The sequence below is a fragment of the Perna viridis genome, chromosome 11 (assembly GCF_037379345.1).
Source record: "Perna viridis isolate PV_CMFRI_1.1 ecotype Kerala chromosome 11, ASM3737934v1, whole genome shotgun sequence".
NCBI classification, from domain to species: domain Eukaryota; kingdom Metazoa; phylum Mollusca; class Bivalvia; order Mytilida; family Mytilidae; genus Perna; species Perna viridis.
The window spans coordinates 21,458,533-21,483,378 of record NC_142455.1 but is presented as its reverse complement, the minus strand read 5'-3'; the positions used below and the strand labels follow the sequence as shown (position 1 = coordinate 21,483,378).

The 24,846-nt window shown below is 34.1% G+C and overlaps 1 protein-coding gene across 1 annotated transcript in view; it reads left to right on the top strand.

The window, feature by feature from the left end:
* Nucleotides 1–22,154, top strand: part of LOC148603334 (NACHT and WD repeat domain-containing protein 2-like) — a 35,756-nt gene extending 13,602 nt beyond the window's left edge. The window contains exons 3-7 of the mRNA XM_088552118.1: nt 10,137–10,253; nt 11,640–11,843; nt 12,322–12,466; nt 15,326–15,882; nt 17,099–22,154. Coding sequence (XP_088408244.1) covers nt 10,137–10,253; nt 11,640–11,843; nt 12,322–12,466; nt 15,326–15,882; nt 17,099–20,866 — 4,791 coding nt within the window. The 3' untranslated portion in view covers nt 20,867–22,154. The remainder of the gene's footprint in view (nt 1–10,136; nt 10,254–11,639; nt 11,844–12,321; nt 12,467–15,325; nt 15,883–17,098) is intronic.
* Nucleotides 22,155–24,846: the final 2,692 nt, after the last annotated feature.

Genomic DNA, 24,846 nt, shown 5'->3' with positions numbered 1-24,846 from the left:
AAAGAAGTTATTATTCAATTCAGTTTCTGCCTTGTTAGTTTTTAAAAGTTGTTACTGTTGAACTGATTACACTTCAACTAAAGTTGACTGTATCAGTACGAATTAAATACATACAGTCTTCTTATATGTTGTAAATGAATTAGACAGTGTCGTATCGATTACACCCAATTCTAATGAGCATAGATGTTTTCTCATTGGTGTGAGAAGAGTCTTCTGCTTTTCTCGAAACACCCACTGAGTTTGGTATGTCAAGGGTCGTTGTATTCCGTTGTATTTGTTTTGTAAAAAAAATAATCATTACCATTATTTACTTTGGTTATTACATTGTGATAAGATATTTTGCAAAAAAAAATTTAAAAAAAAAATAAACGAAAAGAAAAGAAAGAACAATCACAAAATTCTTGAAAATTACATGTATACCAAAGTATTACCGCCTCCTCACTTCACAACCACGGTATATAATTAGAAACGGTTTTCACTCTTAAATTATATATTGGATATCTGTTGACAACGAGATAGTATTTTCATCCGTCAAATATCTAAATAATTCATTACGATCGTCTCCAAACGAGGAGAACGTGTTTGACCATGTCTATACACTGTCATCTGGCTTACATTCTTTTGATCTTCACTATAATACCTGATCTACAGGTAAAAGATGAAAGACAAATCAATCTTTATTAAATTTGATCAAATGAAAAATGCCTTAATTCGTGACAGTATTCAATTAAAGCACTAGCCTGTTATGAAACTAGTTATTAATTGATGGTGAATAAACGGAAGGTGCACTCGATAACGCCGTCATTTTTGCTTTGTTTGAATACTAAAATCACTTGTCAAACGATTTCCGTCTAGGAATTTTAATCAGCAGCAACAGCGGGATGGAAATTTTAACGGACTTAGAATCTTCTAATTTACCATTTTTGCGGAATTTAATGTGGTATGAACATCTGAAGGAGGGTTGTAGAGTTGAATCGCTGATGAAGCCTTTTCTTTCTCAGCGATACAGCCCGACACGCAGTGACGTTGATAGAAACATATATTGTTTGCATTATTATACTACATAAAATAAATAGGTCGTTTTATTACCGCATAGTCTTGTACTGGTTCGAAATTTTATCTCATACATGTAATTTTTATACATGTAAGTGGGATTATACAGTCATGCACTTGCTTTACAAATATGTGATTATTTGTTATTTTTTTCTTTTATTAGTTTTCTACACTCTTACATGTACTTGTCCTCTAATTTTCGTGATTTAAATAGTGCCCCAATCCCATGGATTCACGAAGATTCCCCCTCCATGGATTCACACATACATGTAATTCCTACATTGGATTCACGCCATTTTGCCACAAGTAAATGTGCATTGAAATGCTAGATGTATTTCCCGGTATGCATAAGCTCGTATTCCATTTTTTACACAACCTGTTACAGGTTTGGAATGTGTCTTGACCTTCAATTTAACGACTGGTGTTATTTATAAAAAATCATATTGCAATTATAGACCATATTTTTAGGCAATGTTAATTAGTGGGGCATTAAGAGTTATTATTCTCATTATTTAAGTCTTATGATAAACTACTTCAATATTGTTTCTAGTTATAATGCGCCGACAATAATTTTTCCATAACAACCTTTCACTATCTTTTAACAAAAGATTTTCTACTTAGTTTATGAGCTTATATACTATCACATAAAAGAAGTAATTCAAATATTTGTCCTGGTAGAAATTTCTGGAAAACGAGTTCGTGTTCTGTCTTTATTAACCACAGTATCTCATTCAAATTGACAATTATGATAACTAATTAAACTCTTTATCACCTGCCCTGCAAGAGGTCCTTAAATCCTGGACTTAATGCTTGTAATGACTCGTTTTCTCTAAACCAACAAGTAAAATACTTTAGACGACATTATCGACACGATTTGTATCTCAATCTCAAGAGTTTGGTGTTGGTCTCCTTTCTCCAGAATGTTCAGGTGTGAAAATAATTCGTTTATTAATGATGTCTAGTTTTGTTGTGATGTCTTTCATAGTAATTGTGTTACTGACTGTTGGCGATTGATCGCAATTTATTGGATTCGTTTTGATCGAAATATATGGGATTTCTGTCATTGGCTATCTTACCTGTTTTAAGGTCTTTCCCTACCTGGGACAGACCTTGCTGTGAAAACCATTAATTTATATCGAAAATTTGTACCAAGCATTCCCGGTTTAAATTTAAAAACAGAAACAGCTCTTCCCTACAATAGCGTTGTAAAACATAAATATATTGAACTTCTTTATAAGCTACATGTACATTGTAGTTACATGTACATCTACTACAAAGTTATACATGCCATAATTCAAGGATAAACGAAATGAAGGATATTGGTTGCATGTATTCCTCTGGAATGTCAGGGGACAGATGACACAGACGTAAATAAAATATATGTTTTACAAATTTGGCAATATAATATATATTTATACAAGTCCATTCCCTGTGTCCCTAGATTAATACTACTCTTCCTTCTTTGCGTAGGCTAATGCTGTTCTACCTTGTGTCAGTAGGTTAATGCCTCTCTTTCTTGTGTCAGTAGGTTAATGCCGCTCTTCCTTGTGTCCGTAGGTTAATGCCTCTCTTTCTTGTGTCAGTGGGTTAATGCCGCTCTTCCCTGTGTCAGTACGTTGAAGCCGTTCTTTCTTGTGTCCGTAAGTTAATGCCGCTCTTTCTCTGTGTCAGTAGGTTAATGCCACTCATTCTTGTGTCAGTAGGTTTATGCCGCTCTTCCTTGTGTCAGTACGTTAATGCCACTCTTTCTTGTGTCAGTAGGTTAATGCCGCTCTTCCTTGTGTCAGTACGTTAATGCCACTCTTTCTTGAGTCAGTAGATTAATGCCGCTCTTCCTTGTGTCAGTAGGTTAATGCCACTCTTCCGTGTGTCCGTAGGTTAATGCCACTCTTCTGTGTGTCCGTAGGTTAATGTCTCTCTTCCTTATGAACACCTCTCATGGACTCTATCCTCACAGCCTATGCCTACATGTATTTCTCTGTTTCAAACAGAGGATTGTTAGGAAGGTAATCATTGAGCTGGAGATATTTATTTATTAGTTTTAAGTAAACAGAGAAAGTTTACGAAAACTTGTATTGGAAGGTATAAATATTTGACTAAAATTCTCTCTATAATGATTAAATAAATCGTAATATTTTCATATTGAGTTCTTAAGCTAAGTATATTTATAACAAGTTGGTCATAAATTTAACATACACCAAACATCCTAAGTACTTTTATGACAATTCAAAGTGAAATTTAAACTTATAAACACAGTCTTGCTATGATAAATGACCGGGATCGCATGGCCTTTTTTTCAGCGTATTCAAAGATTGACATTTTATTTTGTACTTTGCTTGAACAAACCGTTAAAGGAGTGATTCCTTTCATTAAAGCGTTGGTATAATAGAACTGTAATTTATAACCAGCGATTGAGTGATCAGTGTGGGTTTTAAAGTTAAATGTATTATATTTTGAATTGTGGGTCGAGGTCAGAATTTGATAAAACTCTTTCACATCGTATAAAAGTTGTACATGTAAAACATTCATTTGCAAGACTTTACGACACAGGCCTTGACATCATAAATACGGTTTGTGTTGTTGTAACGATGGATTAATTTATACAATAAATCATATTTAAGCAAATTTCAAATTTTTCAAAAATGTATTTGTAATAAGATACTTGTATTTTTTAAGAAGTACAGAGTATAATTATGTACGTTTATAAAATCGTCACGAAGAATGAATAATAGGATTCAAAACGCCAGTTATTAATACGTTTACACAAGAATGATTAACGAACCCGGTCAATGACTTGTCCGCACCGTATCAAGAGGTTTTTTTGGGGGGAAGTGGTCACCTTTTTGAAGCTCCCATAAAAATGTTTAAAATTGTTTAAAGAGAGCTTTAAATTGGCTGAGCACTATTATATCTTATTTAAAGTCAGGGAAATTTTGTCAACGCCCCTTATTTCGAACCTCACTAAAAATTCTTGTTAGCCTGTATTCATTAGTGACTAACTCCATGTCTTGCTAATGTGAAACCTCAAAATTAATTTGGATTGAAATTTAAAATAGGTAATGCACAATGAGAATATATAATGAAGATTCTATTAAATTTTCATTTACTTCCATTCGGGGATGTAGGAGGAATAACGGATAAAAGATGGACACCTCTCTGTGTAAGGGAAGGCAGGAAAGAAAGAATTAACAAGGAAGGAAGGACGGACGGATGGATGGATAGCCAAATTACTATACACCCCACTTTGTAGGTTGGGGGAGTGTAATTATGTAAAGGACCAGCAAGAACAACACGATGAGCACAGAAAGCGGCTCTCCATGTCTTTACGAACATCTAGGTATTTTCCACCTGGCAAATTAATCCGTCTTATGACTTTTTGAGAGAAAAAAACTTGAACCCAAAAATATTGTCACTGTTCATTTACTTTTGTTACTTTGTATGTATTATTTTGGTTATTTATATTCTTTTTTGTGTATGTCTGTTTTCCATGTCTGGTCTTTGTCCTTAGATTACATTCTTTTGTTTTCCGCTGGAATCTTTGTTCCCTTGATTACTCTTTCATATTCTGTTATGTTTTTCTATATATTATCAACAGGAACATTAAAATAACGGCGCTGCAACATCACTTCTAGGCTTTACATTTTTCTTTGTAAGACATATCAGGACGTATAATTTTGCTTTGATTACTCCCGCTCACTGAATCGGAGTTCTATAGTGATCATATGTCTGTTCGTCCTTTATTTTTCGTGTTCTTGATTTAAAAAAAAAACAACCCAATCACTTATCAAACTTAACAATTGTCATGGGCAACAAAAACAGGGAAGATGTCTATAACATTAATCGTTTGAAATACACGTACATTCCTTTCATTTGAAATGCTTAGGGTACATGTATTTTATGATCATCAGACTGAGTTCAGTTTTCTCTAGTTTAAACTTTTGATTTACTGAAGTGTGTATGTGTTATCATTTGATGTTTCTATGCAATATAGAAAAGTAAGTAAGATAGACTTATTGATTTCTCATGCATAATATTTTTTTTAAATGGCCAACCATTACATATGTTTCATTTTAATTAAAATTGATATTGAATTACTCGCACTATTGATATTGAAAGTTTATGGAACGGTAATAATTGCAGTGTGATAAATATTTAAATATTTATCTTAAAACTTACATTCACATATATATTTATAACCGCTTTATGTTTAATTACCTTTTCCCACAATGTCGTTTTGTATGTAGTGCAGCCTTTGTTCAGAACAATTTTCAATTTTGTGTTTGTTCTGGCAGTGAGTTACGACCCTTCGACAAGAGACGCGATTTTCTGTTTGCCTTTGATATTTTGTATATAGTCAGCTAACCCAAGGTGTCATGATAACATTAGTTTAACCTTTACATTTGACCTCAAGTTTCGAGTAACACGACCCGCTAAATTTTTGTCATGTTGGGCCCATGGACATTGTTGTCATCTGAATATCATAGACTAATTCTTTGCTTTCGTATTAATTCGATCAGAATCTGGATCGTGTTTGATTAATCTGGCTACCCTGTGTTTAAGAGAGTAATCAAGGGAACCAGGATTCGAGTGGTAGTCAACAGAATATTTTCAAGGATAACGACTACACAAAGAAAAACACACAAACCGAAAAGACCTTGTAATAACAAATATGACACGCTCAATTATTTTCATTTAATATATGAATGAAATATGACAGTAATAATGGCTTTGTCGTTATCTTTATCACATGGGTTGTCCATTCAGTGACTCAGCTAAAATCTGCTTATTATCATTTATTTAATATCAATTTAACGAAGCTCTAAAACATGCTCTATTTCATGTACTGAAGTTTCTTTCAATCTTATATACTTATTTTCTTGTCTCAATTTGCATTGCATTATCTCCGTCTAGTTTGTTTTCCATTTGTTTACGGCTCATGATATTACTTTCGAACTGCTTTTTCATTTACATGCATTGATAAGTTGTATTGTTTCTGAAGCATTTTGTGAAAATGACTGCTGTTTTCTAATTAAAAAAAAGACTAACGATGTTTAAAGTCTTGAATGTAATGCACACATGGAAAATAAACTTTAATTGGAATACAATAATGTCTAATCTGCATTGATTTTGGTAATAGAAAAACCGGAAGTTCTAATTGCAATCTTTCGAAGCTGAAATCGGTGTGATTGGAAAACTTGAGCAGTAAAGCAGCGTCATTTGAGTGCTTTATTGGGAGCAATAAATGTCAACCGGAAAGACCTGCCACGCGAAAACAACTGGAATTCACGAGGTTTTAAAGCCTTTTTATTTAATGCAAAAGTAGAATAGCCAAAAGATAAAAAATAATAGAAAACTACCTCGACTTCTAGTTCAATAACGGATGTATTTATGGGTTAATCTATCCATTGGCACCTAATCGGTACATAACAAATGCTTTGTCGCGGAAATAGAAGTTAATGGCGGACGGTCAATAAAAGCTTATTATGTAAGATTAGTATAAAATACGTCAGCATTAGTATCAATACAATACCTACATTTACGAATCAACAGTAAAGTCATCGAATTTAGTTTACTTGACATGTAAATCAACGAAGTGTATTATACAGATACATGGAAACTCATTTTATTGGTTTCAGTGTTCAATCTACTACCATAACATGCAAGTTCTAAGTATCGTAAATCCAGGAACCTGCAATCCAGTGGTTGTCGTTTTTTTTATGTTCTTTATTATTCGTTTTGCATATTTACAATATAAATTCAGACGTTTTTCGTCTTTTATGAATAGTTTCATTTCATTTGTTTTGTGACTTTTCACAGCTTACTTTATGGTATGGGTTTTGCCCATCATTGAAGACCTCATGGTGTCCTGTAGAAGTTTAATTGTAATTTTGTTTTAATTATAAAGTGATTTCTGGATATAAAATCGTCATGAATGTGTTTTCAGTGGCATAAATCTGTTGGTGCCGTCTTCGAGAATTCACAGAACTCATGTACTATGTAAATTATAACATTGAATGACGACGTTATACTTATACATAAAAACAAAATTAAGATAACTTATTTTTCCATTATAGATTGATACAGGCATCTGCTTTAAATTGAGGAGGCAATATTTGGGTATTCAATTTGCATTCTCTAATGCTTTACCCAGTTAATTTACATGCCTCGCCTTTTCATGTTCTGGCTGCGGTCACACAAAATTGACGACAACGAAAATCAATAAAGTGTTTTTGTAAAATACTATAACAAAAGCAAAACAAAAGCAAAAGAACAAGAACAAAAGAAAACAAAAAAAAACACGAGAAAATACCCGCTAAAATACATCAATAGTTAGAATTTTGTGATATATTAATTTTGCTCGACAAGCCGCTATTAATTAATAATATGAAGCAGATGTGAAATGTACAAGAAGCATTTTGTTCAATTAAAATAGTAAAATTTAACAAGTTAAGACTCGTTGTATTCAATTTCGGACCATCTTATTATTTTAATTTTTTGTTTTTAAAAAATAGGTTTTGTTTGCTTGTTTATTGTCATTTTAAGATAACAACAACTATAACCAATTAAAATGAGTCTTAGGCTCGATAGTCCACATGTACTATGATATGTCTCTTCGTTAAACGTGATGACATGGCGATCCCATAATTAAATTTACCTAAGTCATACACTTTTCATAAGGTAGTTCATGATACTTTCTAATTGTTTATTATTAGTCAAAATCCGATAACAAAGCAACAGTTTTATTCATGATGATTGGTTATAAATGTAAATGACATTTTGTTTCTTTATAATTTCCAAAACGTCATTATTTTCAGAAAACATGATATAACACTAAATTGCACATTTTGCAATAAACTATGCAACGTTGAATATAAAATGTTTTACATCGGTTTCATGACAATAATTAAGCATCATTAAACTGAAACTTGACCAACATATCATGTAAGCCTATTATCGCCTGGTTCAACCCTAATGTTGCCATCAAAGGTTATCAAATAATTAGATTCAATAGATAATGGTACGACATTTCTAGACCGGAAGTAGCGTTTTCATTTACGGCAACGACAAAACAATGTTTCTTATCAAATGACACATAATTGAGTGCGATGATAATAAAATAATGAAGGGAAAGTGTTCGTATTTAACAATAAATCATTTATGACTTTCAATTACTGCTTTTGGATTGGTCATAAATTTTTACCATTGATTATTTTTTTTCATTGGATATAAAATGATCAATTCTTACTTCCGGTGGTTAGACATGTTCAGTGTCAGAGAGAGAAAATCTCTCACGTAAACTTAACTCGGTTACGATTTAGATTACTTGTCTTGTCTTTTTGTTTGTTTTATTTTGTTTGTATTGTCTGTCAAAAAAATTGCCTTCTGAGTGTTGATTTTGAACTTTGTAAGTTTTTTTATCCTTTAAGTGAAATGGAATATAGATATTTTAGAATATTTGTGGATAAATAATCCTTGATGAACTGATTGAAAGGGTTCATTAATATTTTTATATATCTGCAATTAAGATGAGTACGCTTATATTGAGGCATGTCCACTTAAGGTCAAACTAGTCAGAATGAAATATTTTCTAAAATCGCTTGCTCGTGGCATATCATTCGGCAGGGGCACATAATTTCAATATACTATCACATGATATATTGTGAAACTAAATATATCTATAGTAGCTATTTACCTTAAATCAAGAAATTGTTCGTTGTAAAGGTTGAAAGGCGTCCCATTTTTCTAACTTGTTTTTATTATTATTATTATTATTATTATTATCATTATTATTATTATTGTGCTTGTTTCTGATTTTTGGTCGGAAGTCATGTGACTTCTGAGTCTTAAAACCATCTGATGTCAATCAAAATGACTTCCTGTTAATAAGCGCATTAAAAGTACTTCCTCCGCGAAAGAGATCTGGCGGGTGAATATTAAAAAAGCATCAACTTGATTATTTCATATAAATACATCAATTTGCCTGTTTTATAGTACAATATTGAAATTATATTTTACATGAATGAGTGTCAAAGAAAAATTCAAATACATATACAGAAGTTTGAACTGTTTTATTAATGCCTTTGATATCCATATATGGATTCCACGTGATTGGCTACGTTTTAACTATAAAAATAGGTTGTCAAGGTTACATTGAGTAAGAAAACAAAAACGAAATGAAACGAAACAGAAACAAGTACTATCTTTAAAATGATAGCCGACGCAGTAAAATTGTGTTTTTTTTTTCTACTTATAATTTTTATTAGGAAATAACGCATGGCACGCAATTTCAATTTCCTTTTTCGAACCCCATTAAGTTATCAGTATTAGGCCAATCTGGAAACAGAATTTTGATCAGGTGACTTGCGTTTCCATGGAAGAGCATCTTTAAGGTCAAATGGTAAAAAGCGAAACTATACCGACCGCGTCGTAAAAAAAGAAAGGAATAAAAAACGAAATTTAAATTGAAATTTTGAATCATCAAAATTGTGTGGATGTGTAGTTCTAGTAAGTGGTAAAAGCGCTGATGCCATTGTTAATAACTTATCTTTTTTTGAAAATGCAGATAGAACAAATTACCATCAGCGGATTATAAAGTTTTTAAAATACATGTAGATTTCTCATGACTTCCGAGGGTCAACGCCATCGGCACTTTAATTTTATTGTATCGGTTGCTTAGTTTTACTTTTATTAAATTAAGTTGCTGCTGCCTTTTCAAAAATCAGATAGGATGTGATTAATGCATGTCAAAAACCAATCAAATTCACTTCGGTTTTAATTTAGAAACAGTTACAAACCACGTAAACCTTTGTAGTTTGTTATTCGGTTGTTTTGTAACTCGGAGATGAAAATGATGTAGATCCAGTTGTGTGTGGAATTGGCAATATATAGGAGTTATCGTTCATGGTTGTCGTAGTATCGTTCGTACAGTGGTGTATCTGATCTGCCATTGGCATTGTCTGAATTTTAAATGGATTAGTTATTAAGCAACCTTTCGATATACCACGCAGCTCTGCTTCACAGTGTGTTTTCAATTTGAAGTTTGCATACTGTGTAACTTAATAATACGGATTGTTGTGTTTTAGGTTGTTGACATGAGATGGGGTGTACGAGATGAGGCCACGGACGATCACATGACCACATCTTTGTGTATGCAGGAAATCCACAATTGTCAGCGGCTCTCCATTGGTCCTAATTTTGTCGTAAGTAGTCGATTATCAACTTGCCCACCCCCCCCCCTTTTCCAAAAAAAAAAAAAAAATTAAGATAGTTCTCTGTTTCAGTTTGTAGGTTACGATATAATATGTTTGTCATCAGTTATTAAAAGTCTTATCAAAATTTAAAATCATAAGAATAAGTCAACTATCCAAGATGGTAATATAGACAGACCAAATATCCAGAGCAGATTCATCAAATGAGGTTTTTTTCTAGAAACGCTGGACGTATTTCATATTTTTGTGATCGACAATCCGCAAAAATACTTAAATAAGTCATTATTGATTTTGGTCACAAGTTGTATCTGACTAACCTACCTTTCAATTATTTAATGGTACCTTTATTCATGAAATATTCACAAGAAAAAGAACGAAGATTACATGCAAATTGGAAAACATTAGTGTTGTCATTTTCGATAATTAGAAGTGTCATTTCCATAATTTAATTATCCTCAATTTGATCAGAAATTCACACTTGTAGGTTTGAATTGAAATTCGATAAGTCGGCTTTGAAGTTGTTATCTGAATTCTAGTCAAATTCGCATGTGTGCGTGAAATATAAAAAAAAAAGGTGGAATTCATGTCTGCAAAACTTCTAGTATGAAGTTCAATGGCATTTAAAATCCCGTTCAATCGTTTCCCAGGTCAGACCTTAATGTTAATGTTATATAGGTTTGAACTTGGTTGTTTTTTTTTCTGTGTTTTGAGATAGGTGAAATGTGTTGTTTGATTTATTTATGTTTCCTAGAAATTAGAAATACAACTTTAATTTCAAAACGGAAGTTGAAACAAAATGTTTAACGGTTTTAGATGGGCAAGTACTCACAATTTGGTAATGAAAAGAGTTTGGGGTTTGTCAGCTACTTTCAAAGTTTAAAACAAATCAAGTATCCTTAATTTCCGTAACACATTCAATAATTGTATAATATTGTCAATATCAAGTTAAGTGTTATAATATATGCTGGATTCGTTTTATTTCATCAGTCAAAATGGGCAACGTACGTGACATAGATTTGAAGGTAAAAGGTTCTCTAGCTCCCGCTTCGAAATTAAACATTCTTCAATTTTTGTTGCGGAATAAAACAATTACAATGCACGGACTTGAGAAAAAACTTGTACGGCCTAGCTTTACATTTCAATCAGTTTTAATCCTCATCCATGTATCAGTTTATTTCCATTCAGTGCACGAATCATAAACTGTCCCAACGTTACAATTGGTTATTGCATATAACTTGGTAAAAAATTTAAAAATAAAGTAAAAAAAAGAAATGAGCATCAAAGACTTTCACTGAAATGTTGCTTTTTCACTTCTTTATTTTCTTCCCTTTTGTGTAATGTCGACCTTTCTAGAAAAAATTGTAAATAATTTTACAGGTGTTCCTTGGTCAAAAATATGGATACCGTCCAATTCCAACACACATTGATGCCAAAGAATTTGAAATGATCAGGGATTGTATAAAAACGGAACCGGAAGAACTTAATCTGATGGACAAATGGTATATCAGAGATGACAACGCTGTCCCGCCTGTTTACATTCTCCAGCCAATCAGCTCCATCCTTACGAATTTTAACAACAAGGTAGGATGAAAGTGTGTAATAAGGAGTATTCAAGTGACAGCAACTGATAAAATGAGTGATTTATTGAACATTTTATTTTTGTACACTTTTGACATAATTGTTGGTTAGAAAATTAGTTGTTTATAAAATACTTTATGATTCTTGCACTCCAACAAACGTCTCTAAGAGTGGTAATTAATGTGAAACATTATAATATATTGTTCTTTTATGAATTGGTAAATTTATCGATTTATCAAAAGAAATTCAACAAAAAAAACTATGTTAATTATTAAAATGTTACAATTAAAAAGTGCGTGAAAGAAAACACTACCAACGATCCAATCTACTGATCGTCAATAGATATACATATAATTATGGTCCCACTGGATAACTATACTTATGGTTCCACTTTTCAAATATGATTATGGTCCCACTAATCAAATGCAACTTTAGTTCAACTGGATTTCATTTACATCTCTTCATATTTCATTCCTTACAGAGGCACCAAAGACTACAGGAACAGGATCAGAACACTTGGTGGGAGACATTTACAAAACTTCAACGAATCTGTCGAAAAGCTGCTCAAGTGTTATTTATAGCGAAACGGATTGACAGAGATCAAATGCATAACTACTTTATGTCAGGTGGGTCTCAGTATCATGGAAGAGAAAAGGGAAGGAATGTGGTGAAACGCAACGAAGGAATCGACGTATAATCTTAATACAAAATAGTAAATACTTTCAGAGATCACTGAAAGCACACCTTTAGTAAGCTCTTAAATGACTCCGAGGCACATAGGTCTAGGGCTATATTTCCAATGTTCTCTTTCACTTATTTTATTCTAGTTCTACCCATTTGTTTGTAATATAGGTATATTTTCCTTCTCATGACTTTCACACGCTTGCTAAGTTATTAGAATATCTTTTTAAGGAAATGCCCTGTCAATGGCTATCTGGATTTCGTTAGTATGATTTGCATGTCTGTTGAATTCGCTTCTCTGTGAAGGTCCTCACTTGAACTTTTTCTGGTCACTCCAAAATTAAACAAAAAACCAACAATGATGAGATTTTAACGTAGTGTTTCTACTCATATTGCCTGATATCCAGTCAATAATCCTCTCCTCTGATTCTCCCTCTACATCATCGAGAGAGTAATCAAGGTTATAGCGGTAATCAGAGTAATCAAGGGAACCAAGGTTGTAGCGGTAATCAAAGAGTAATCAAGGGAACCAAGGTTGTAGCGGTAATCAAAGAGTAATCAAGGGAACCAAGGTTATAGCTATAATCAAAGAGTAATCAAGGGAAACAAGATAAAAAAACGTAATCCAGGGACAAAGACCAGACATGGAAGAGTAATCAAGGAAACCAAGGTTATAGCGGAAATCACAAGAATGTAATCCAGGGACAAAGACAAGACATGGAAGAGTAATCAAGGGAACCAAGGTTATAGCGGCAATCAAAAAAATGTAATCGAGGGACAAAGACCACACATGGAAAACAGACATACACAACAAGGAACACAGAGTAACTAAAATCATACAAAGTAACAAAAGCAAATGAGCAACTCGGACTCCACTAAAAACTGGGAGCATGGACCAGGTGCACCGGTATGGATGATGTATGTTTTTTTTTCGTATTCTAGTTAACAAATATTAGATTAATCCTTTCTTACTGAAGACATTACTTCAGTTTAGGACAGGTTGCCTGGCACTTGATTGTATTAATGTGCTGATTTGTCTCAAAAATTGAAGAGAAAAGCCAGGTTATCTGAATAGCCAAGGTTTTCAACATTTGTTTTTAAAATGTCGGTGTAATATTCTGTTAAGTGCGATCGCAAAACTAACTCAAATTTTAGAATAGATGGAATCTTTCTTGATTTTTGATAATTTGTGATAACTTTCAAGTAAAAGATGTTGACAAAACGTCCTTTTTTTGTTTGTAATGTATTTTGCCTTCACATCATACACGTGTTTCAATCAGCAGCATTAGAATCAAATACATAAGAAGATCTTTCTCCAGAAATTACTTGTATACCTGAAAAACAATGTACTCAAAATCAAAACTGGAAATTGGAAGCCAAATACACCACCGAGATGTTCTACCACGTACGATACAAGGAATGAAGCCTCATTATTGTGGGGATTTTGAAATTTGTAATACTGCAAATTTTGAGAAATGATATATGACGTAATGTGGGTTCAGACAAGTCTGAATACTTGGATAGTGAATAACCTTGGAGACATTTAGTCCTCCAGCAGTGGTATCGACCTAGTAAATATTAAATACAAAAGTATCAATCATATTAGAGTACAAATACTATCGGCTGCAAGGTAAAGATCAAAATTCGTTTTTTTTTTTGTTAAGAATAACAGTTTGTCCTTTTCATATGATTGGTTATATTAAATGCTACGGATTTCACGTTTAGTGAGAAAATCTATATTAATTTGACATATTTTCGTTTGTCGCGTTTGCGTAGAAATTGACAGAAATTGCAATCTTCAATGACAAAGACAAAGAGTAATCAAGGGAACCAAGATTATAGCGGTAATCAAAAGAATTTAATCCAGGGACAAAGACCAGACATGGAAAACAGACACACACAACAGAGAACATAAAGTAACTAAAATCATACATACAAAGTAACAAAAGTAAATGAGCAACTCGGACTCCACTAAAAACTGGGAGCATGGACCAGGTGCACCGGTAGGGTGAGCGTCCTCAAGTTTACAATGTTAGTGGTAGAAAACGACATGATCAGGAATATTAAAACAAGAAATAAACAAAATAATAGCAAATAAAAACAAAATCAAAACTTTCACTCCTTGAAGAACGTGTTGGTAAATCGGATGGACCGTTATGATAAGCGTTCCTTCTAAAAAGGGAAAAAACTAACGACTTGAAGTATTGTATTCGTTTTTGTGGGGGATTTCACATCAAATTTGTTGTAAAATAAAAAAACAAAGTATCGCAAATGTTGATTGTTGTACACACTTCTCATCAGCAGTATTAAATAGAAGATCTAAATCAAAAACAGGAAGTACTTAAACCAAAAATATCAAAATAGGAACCAAAGTTTATACCATGGGAAATACAAATTTTGATTTACTTAAGGATAGATTTTTATATATTTTCGGTCTTTGAGAAATAACCTCAATTACGCGGTGCACACTAGATCAAAATTTTAAGAGTAAATCAGCAATAAGGTTGTCGACGTCACAGCCTCATTGCAATATTTGGTCTATGAGATGATGGACAATTTTTTTATTGAATCAGAAGGCTTGTTACATCTAAAATTAAGTTATTTTTAAATGTCTTCGTATCGGTCAATGTTAATGACTCATTATGTCACCGTTTCATTATTTGCATGTCTCAACCTACAAAAACTGTTATGTGACGTATACTTTTATCGTTATATTCATCTGAAATCCAAATGAAAACAAACCAAAATCATAAAATGAAGCCCTGAAGGAGATTTAATATAATCTTTTCTCTGTTTTTTTTTAGTGACAGAGCGAGAAGTAATTCATGGAATACTAAAAGCAGATGGTGTTATAGATCATACGTTGGCCTACATAAGGGAAATAAGCAATATCAATGTCGGACTGCTACGATTTGCCGCCAAATTTGTTGACTTTGCTGCACGTAATGTAGACGGTGAAGCACAAAAGCTTCTTAAAACATTACGTGACGAAAAACTACCAAAGAAACTTCCGGATGGTAATATTGCTCGTTTCACTGTTGAGTGGTCAGGAAAGGAAGGCATTGACATGGAATCCCATTCGGAATACATCAAAGAGTTCACGTCGCATTTCCATAGGTCTATCATTGGTTTGGTAGAGCGCGCAATGGCACAGCACGAAAAACTCTCCCAGGATCCAGTATACACCGAAGTACTTCAGCACTCTCACGCATGTGTAAACTTTTGCAAAGTGTTTCAAGGGAGAGAAGATATAATTGACAAAATGAAAGCCTATGTCACCGGAGAGTCCAACGTGCCTTTCATATTACACGGTGAAAGTGGCTGTGGAAAGACGTCTCTTACAGCTAAAGGTTCAAGTTATGTAAGTACTTATTTGTACCAATTATTTTTCCTCAACGCTCGAAATGATGATGGGATCCGAACCATACTTTTGATGAATTGATCTTGTTTTTAGTTGCTACAAATGTATGGAAAGTTTTGAGAATAATTGTCAGTTTACTTGACTTGATGTTCGTTCTTGGTTCTTTATGAAACTATTGCTTCTAAGTTTGCTTTAATTAGAAACAATTAACCTGACTGGCTATATCATAAAACAAATTTTAATATTTTCAGATACTAAATAAACAAAAAGGAAAATTAATCTGCTCGTACTGTGAACATTTTTATATGGACGGATTCCTATGTTGTAATGTACCATTTAATGGTCCATTCTTAACTGTCTTTTGAACGAAATTGTTTCAAAATTCAAATTGAAATCTTTTGCCAGTTTGAGTCCTTTCTCAGCTTCATATTCTACGAACAAAATGTGCACCTGTGGAAATGAAAAAAATATATTTACAGTATTTTACAGTGCATTCTGGTAACGCTATTGGAAAAACCTCCGCATTAATCAAAGCTTTCGTGGTCCATTTGTTAAACAGATTGATCCCGTGTGATATCTAATTTAGTCCGTATGTTATATTTGCGATGGCTAAAATAGACCAAATATAGGCGCCGTATTAATCTTCATTGTTGAGCGTTTAAATTTACCCAAAACTCGCATGATAAATCAATACGATATCAGTATATTGCACATTTATCTGTAATTATTAAATATGAATTAACGCCCTCGTGTTTACGTATATTTCATCGAAAATCAATGGAAATCACTTCTTATGGGGTCACATATATTTAGCTTTATTTTGGTACATGTATGTGTCTCGCAGAAGTCAAATTACTTGATGGTGTAAATCACAAAAGTAAAGGAATTCTACAACAAATTGGGCTTCCAGTATTCTTTCTTATAACAAAAGCCTTTATCTGTTTGAAAATTTAACAATATCAGTGTAAAAAATGCGACCCGAAAGCTAGTTCTCCCACGCTTTATATCAGAAATCTAAAAGCGACAAGAAATTTTCTTAATTAATCTATTAGACTGAGATAATTCCACCCGCTTTGATAGCAATACCTATCCTGAAAGTGTCATTTTTAACTATTGTATTGTGAATGTTGAGTTGTAGGTCGCCAAAGAGAAAATATGTTGATACACAAAATGTAAAATCTAGCTTAAATTGAATTTTTAACTTTGATTTTTTTAGGCAAGAGAATGGTTGCAAAAAAAAGACAACGAACCTACACTTGTACTGCGGTTTTTAGGAACAACTCCAAACAGTTCAACGATTATCCCACTCTTAACTAGTGTTATACAACAGATATCAATCATGTTCGACCAACCAATAGACAACATACCGGACGAGTTATCCCCCCTTGTTGGTCATTTTAAGAATCTATTGACATATGCCACAGAAGAGAAACCTATAATGCTGATATTTGACTCCCTTGACCAGTTGTCTGGTGCAGATGGCGCTCATCAGTTGGCATGGTTACCGGCAGTCCTACCGCGCCATGTTAAGTGTATCGTATCAACTCTTCCTAATATGTATGGCATACTTGACAATTTACGTATCATGGTAGAAGAACCGAACAATTACGTTCAAGTGCTACCATTAGGCGAGGGTCTTAGTGCGACAATCTTGAAATTTTGGCTCAAGAATGGAAATCGGACAATAAGCGAGGAGCAATGGAACGTTGTCAACGAGGCATTTACTAAGTGCAATTTACCTTTATTTGTTAAACTTGTTTTTGACCAAGTTTGTCGTTGGAAATCTTATACCAAACCTCAACAAACAGTTCTAGATCATTCGATTCATGACAGCATTATGAAACTATTCGAAAGAATAGAAAATCAGCATGGTAAAACATTAGTGGCACATGCCTTAGGTTACATTACAGCTGCTAAAAGCGGTGTTTCAGAAAGCGAGCTAGAAGACCTACTGTCTCTGGACGAAAAAGTTTTGAATGACGTTTACCAGTACCATTTACCGCCAGTAAGGAGAATCCCGCCGTTGTTGTGGACTAGAATAAGAAGTGATCTCCCAAGTTATTTATCCGAAAGAGAGGCAAATGGCGTCAGTGTCGTCAATTGGTACCATCGACAATTTATCGAAGCCGCCCGAGAACGGTACTTTCGAAATCTAAATTTCGTTGCGCAAATGCATGCACAAATTGCGGAATATTTTATGGGTGTTTGGGGAGGAGGTATTCCTAAACCGTTTGAATACTCTGAGCATCAACGAAGAATGTTTCATCTTAGTGACTTGAAAGGAGAAAGCGATCGGAAAGTTCCACTTCAGCCACTGGCTTTTCACGATGCTGATGGTAAAATAACACGGTATAACGGCAGGAAGTTGAGTGAACTACCCTATCATCTTGTACGATCTCACCAATACGAAGAACTTTATAATACCTGTTTGTTTAATTATAACTGGATCCATGCTAAACTGAGCTCTATGCCTTTGCAATCTGTTGTAGCTGACTTCGAAGATTTGCTCGAACATGTCTATCAAAAGGATGTGAAATTAATTGCTGATGCAATTCGATTATCAAGTTCAATTTTGAATCATTATCCAGGTATGCTTGGTCCTCAAATCACAGGTAGACTGTTGCCATACTTTCAGTCCAACATGAACATTCGCAACTTGATTCAGCAATGTGACTCAGATGGACTGGTCAACTGTGCATTAGTTCCAGCCCATCATCATTTACACACACCTGGTGGCCCTTTACAGTATTCATTAGAAGGTCATCCTTTCGCGCCATTTGGAATAGGGTGTACGTCGAATGGAAGATATCTAGTTTCGGTTTCAAATAAATTTATTATTTGGGACTTGATAACAGGTGACGTATTTAGACAAATTATTCCAGGGATAGAGGGCATTATGCAAAATCTAGCAATATCACCAAACGACATTCACGCCGTTAGCTACACAAACAACAACCAAGTCATAGTTGCAAGCATTATGACTGGAGATTTCACTCTGATCTCTCCTACAACGAATGGCAAAACTGAGTCAATTATTGGAACGCAAGTTTCAAACACGCATGTGGCAGCATGGACAAACAAAGAGTGGTATCTCTACACTATAAGCGGCAAATTCGTGTCATCGTTTACCATTCCATTGAAAATGCCGCTCATATCGGTAGATTTTGGCGTCGATGAAAAGACATACCTTATTGTGAAAAGTGGAATGGACGGTGATACTGATATGGCGTTAGAAGTCCAAGACCAATCCATTGAACCGTTTGAGTTTCACAGTGCCATAGCAATAGCAAAGGACAAAAACATCGTGTATGCATGTATTGAGATAAGTGATAACAATATAGCCGTGTACAAAAAATCCGATGGTGGGTGGCACTACGATCGTACCTTAGGTGATAATAAGGATTTGGTGTTCTGTTTGACTCTTTCTGAGGATGAAAACTGTTTGGTTGCTACAATAGCGTTAGGGTTCAAACTGTGGAATTTGAAATCTGATACTCTAGTCGAATTAAAGTTGCCGTCGGGAACAAGGAATATTCCTAACCGAAACCCATTGCAAAGTTCTGTGGTATTCACGAAAAGTAATCACTTCGTTGTCGCAGCTGTGAGAAAAAATCTTTACGTATGGGATTCGAAACAAGGCAACATGGTAAAAGTGCTTGATGCTCACTTTGGAAGAATCATAGCTCTTACTGTACTCACTGCTGGCACTAACAAACTGATCTCTTCGTCAATTGACAAAACAATCAAAGTATGGAACTTTGATAACATTTTAGAAGAAGTGTACTCGATCGACAGGCTTGAGAAACCAATCGAGCATATACATTTAGCACGCGAAATCCATTTCGGAGTAACCACTAGCAGAAATTGTGTTGGCGTATGGAATTTAGCGACAGGGAAGTTGGAGCACGCCTTGGAAACAAAATCTGTAGTTACATTAGCAGTTGTAAATAAAGACGCGCGCTATGTTGCCGCTGCTGAAACGGCTAAACTTGTAATTTGGGAGGTTGGGCAAGAGACACCGAGCAAATCAATAATGCAAAAGGACATCAAACAACTGCTGTTGAATGAAGATGATACTCGTGTTATTGCAATAGGAACAATTGCATTCAATAAAGGAAATTGTGTAGCGTACTCTTTCCCCGAAGGGGAGTCTGTTTACTCATTCGAGTTCAATATTAAGAAATTTAAAAAGGGAGTTTTGACGATGGATGGATCATTTCTTGCAGTCCCTGCAAACGACAAGAGCGGAGATGTTCTTGGTGTCTACCACGCCAAAACGGGTACACACTTGTACAATTTACAGTTGAAATACAGTGATTACAAAGAGCTGACTTGTCTAAGAGCTATGCCTCATGATCCCAATCAAATTGTAGTAGTTGATGAGTTCAAGGGCAATATATTGGACCTCAAACGCAAAACGCTAATTAGGTCAACCAATAGATGGAACGGAATGGCACTTAGGACAGGAAAACAAGGACTATACGCACCTAGTCGTGGTGGTTTAGAGCTAATAGAACTTAAATCCGGAAAGACAATCAGAACATTCATTCCTCGGGTTGCTGAGGGTGTATTTAGTATTGATGTTATGTTTACGGAGAACGATCGTCATGTTGTCTATTATCATTCGGGTCATCGAACAATTCGAGTGTTCCGAGTGTCTGACGGAAAACGCATTGCGAACTATAAAGCGCATGCGGAGGTCAAAGTAATGGCATGTACACCGGAAGGTGGTACTTTAGTAATAGGTGCAGTTGATGGAAGCTTCACTGTTTTGACAATTGCAGATCCAGAATATGAGGAGAGTGTTGAACTGCTACAATGCTTACCGAGTAGAAGTACACAAGGTGGACAACACAATGGCTATCGTGCAACAAACGGTGACATTATTTCTGGTAAAAACAGTATGGGAACTGCTTTACAAGTAGCTAGGTTTGTTGCCAAGGCCAGAGCTGCGCAAAAATCGAGAGCATGTTGTATATCATAGAATATTTACTTGATAGAACTTACATTTTTCGAGAAGAAATAACAATCAAATATGTTCAAAACTGTCTCAGAAGTTGGTATATTAATGCATGCGGTATTAATTAAATTACTTGTAAAAATCATAGGTATAAGTATTCGTATATTTATGCTTGTAAGTGCAAAACTTCAAGGTATAAATGATGGTAAGGTATCATATACAGAATCAATTAGAAGTAGTCTTAATGGTGTAAGCCTTTACATTTAGTGTTTTAGTCAAATGACGTCCGTCCACTTATACACTCCCGTCCCTAAAGAATTATATCATTATTTGTGAAGGCTTTTTTTGCCATACATTTAGTGAGGTTTTACGTAGACCTGAAGATGTCTGCTTTCTGTTAATAATGTTAAAGTAACGTTCTAACGACAATCCAGTCATTAAAAGCACTAGTTCAGTAAAGCAAGTGTATTATATATTCATGTACTACATGATCCAGTAGTACGAATATTATTGTGTGAGAGAGGGAGTACATGTGTGCTTCATTAAAAGGGTGACTCCAAATATTAATGGGTGTCAGATTTAGTGCTTTAATCATAATGTGCCATTTAAAGTAGTAAATTTCAAGGTTAACATTTTTGTGTACATGTCATGCCTTAGTTCGTTATGATTCGGATAGTTTATGTTTGTATCGGTAATGCAGTTTTTGGTGCAGTAAAAGTAACTTTATGCCCCCCCCCCCCCGATACGTTTTGCCCTCAACAGAATTTTAATTACTAACAGATTTTTTTACACTTAGTAAAACCTTAGAAAGGAGGTCGTCCGTTTGTATCTTAAATACTGTTTCATTTCATATGATTCTGGTGTTAAAAAGGGTACATAATTTTCCTATATTGGGATATGGTAAAGGCCTTTCAAGTTTTGTTTCTTTATTGTACTAAATTAGGATAGTAGTTGAATCTAGAAAAATAAGTTGGTCGCCTGTCATTTCAAAAAACTTTATTTCCAAGTTCTTAACCAATTCAATTGGCAAAAAACTTTTATAGCTCTATCCGTTTCATTGTGCTTGCAACAGGATTTACGAAGAAAATGCATCCACGTATGAATATACCTACTCCTTTAAAAGCACCCATCAACGGACAAGCTTCGTGCATGTGTATCCGTATGCACATTGTTTTGATACTGTTATCCAAATTATATTGATTATTTTTGCCGCTGGTGTTTTTATGTTGCTAATATTAGTCTGGATTCTAATAACATGCAATATTTGTTTGTTCATTGTTGTTTATGAATAATAAAATTTAATATCTTGGTCTCTTAATTTTAAAAGTTAATGGTTAAAAAGTTGGCCTGCGACAGTTAACTTCGGAAATAATTAAAGTTGAGATGAAAAAATATTTAAAGTGTCAGTCTGTGTAAGAAAAAAGCAGGTGGTAAAACATTGTATTAAAAAATCAATCATTTTGAAAGTGTAATTTAACTATTTTCACCATCAGCATCAAGAAAATTTATTTTTCATTTCACATTGGTAAATAGAGTTATAATTAATTGAAATGCACTGGAAATGAACATTTCAAGGACACATAACTATGCCAAAAATCTAATTTTACTAATGAAAAAATTCTGAGCAAATCCAGTGGTCAAAATGTCTATTCAGATAGAAAGCATCCTTGGTTGAAATGTTCGGTTTTTTTTAAATGCATATTTCCCATTTTGCACGATTCTTACAAATACTTATACTTAATTTTATAACAAAGAGGGAGTACTCGATTGGCATCCACCTTACTTTTGCTGTTCTGAACAATCTTCTCAATCTTTTAAATGTAAATTGTCAAAACTGCTGCATATTCGACAAAATCCAAGGTTATTTTCCAACTCCAATCAAACTCGTTTACAACATATGCCCTTTTGATATGTATAAAACCACACACATAATATAATTTCTAATCGGTCACAGTAGCCGTGAAAAAAAAACATTTTAAAGTTATTCCAATTGTGTAAGCACGCAATAATCTAAACGGGGAGAATTCATTCATCAATGAAAATAAAACAAAACAAATCAACCCAATAAAGATGGTCCAACGCAGAAGTTCACTTGTAACAGATATAACACCAGTTCTGCCTCAGACATGCTATAACATCTACAATGGCCAACATTACAGCTCAGGCGTATTCAGACGAGACTAGTAGTTTTTTTTATAAGATCATTCACCTTCAACTAGCAATATACCCAACAAACCTACTTGATCCATCTGACAATAGAATCAGAAATAAACATCCCTGCCATTATAAACAAATTCATACTAAGAAAGACGCTTATAAATTTTCATATTATCCACATACATTGTGTGCCATCGTACGGTGGAGCATGCTATCAACATCTGCAGTTTTGTGTACTACAGTTTTAAAGAGCAAATGACCACATCTGCTCTGTCACTAATTTTCTAAACAGCAAGACATGTACATAGTTATAACAATCATTTTTGATTGTAAAAAAATATTTTCACCGTATATAATATTTTGCCGTCACTTATAGTAAAGTTCTTTTTAAATTTATGTGGTAGCCACGCATGCAAATGGCACGTAATAGTCTGTATAATGACGGAGTGTTGAAATATGAAGGTAGATATGGTGCATGCACATGCACAAAAATTTCGTAAATATTCAAACACGAATTCAATGGGATTAAGTCTCGGCCCCTAAAAAAATTGAAATAATTAAAATGTTATCATGTTTATGGGAAAACACTGAATCTGTTCAAAAAGCATTTACCATTTTTTAATCATTTTTAAGGAAATTTGTAATCTTGGGTGTGCCTTGTCTCCTTTTATAATATGTCTTGATCTGCCGCCAGGGGCGTAGCTGCCTATACGCAAATACGCAGTGGCGTACTTTCGGAAAAACTAACAAAAATAAAAACACACATTTTAAAGATGAAATAAAGGTTTTATGCAATGACTCACTGGGGGCCTTGAGCGACCCCCCCCCCCCCAAGACCCCTCGCCGTAATTTTGCGTACAAATAAAACAGGCCTAGCTACGCCCCTGGCCACTGACTTTATCTTTCTGCTTGGATGTTAATACAACTATACGTTAATAACGGCAATAGCTGACTAGAAAAACACGAAGGGAATGTTCTCATTATGTCTTATCCCAGAATGGCTAATTAAATTGTGCCAAGAATGTCTAATGAAAAAAATACTTTTATTCTTAAAATGTCTAAAAAGGAAAAATTAGTAATAAAAAGAAAAAAAAATGTAATATTCATTGAAAATATGAATTTTTATTTATATTTTTATCATTTTAGACGAACACCATTACAATTTGTTTTTATAAGCAGGGGCGTAGCTAGGCCTGTTTTAGTTGTATGCAAAATTACGGCGAGGGGTCGCTCAAGGTCCCCAGTGAGTCCGGCAAGGCAAAGCCCTGAGGGAAACTCCTGAATTTTAACGATTTTGGAGCCAGTTTTTCAGAGCCTATACTACGTTCATGGTATGCATATGTGATAAATAACCTTTATTTCATCTTTAAAATGTGTTTTTATTTTTGTTACTTTTTCCGAAAGTACGCAACTGCGTATTTGCGTACAGGCAGCTACGCCCCTGATAAGGTTTCGAAGTTGGTCTTCCGAATTGACACCATTTGCTTTTTAATAATAAAATAAAGTTGAATTGAAGAATAAAACACATGGGAAAAGATAGTTGTAAAAACAGTCTTTCACAATTAAAGTAATAAATTCTATAGGATTTATATTAAATCAGGTTAAAAATTTACCTTAAGTTTACACATATTGGGAATTACCCTAACTTTCTTATTAGACATTATGGGAATTAAAGGTCTAATTAGGTAGAATTTACCTTTAGACACTCTGGAGTTAGATGTTTTGGGCTACAACCAAATAATGATATTCTTAACAACAGAAAGTTGATGTTGGACACAAATCAAACTCGTTTACAACATATGCCCCATCCATATAAAGCCACACACACATCCGACATCCTCCATTCA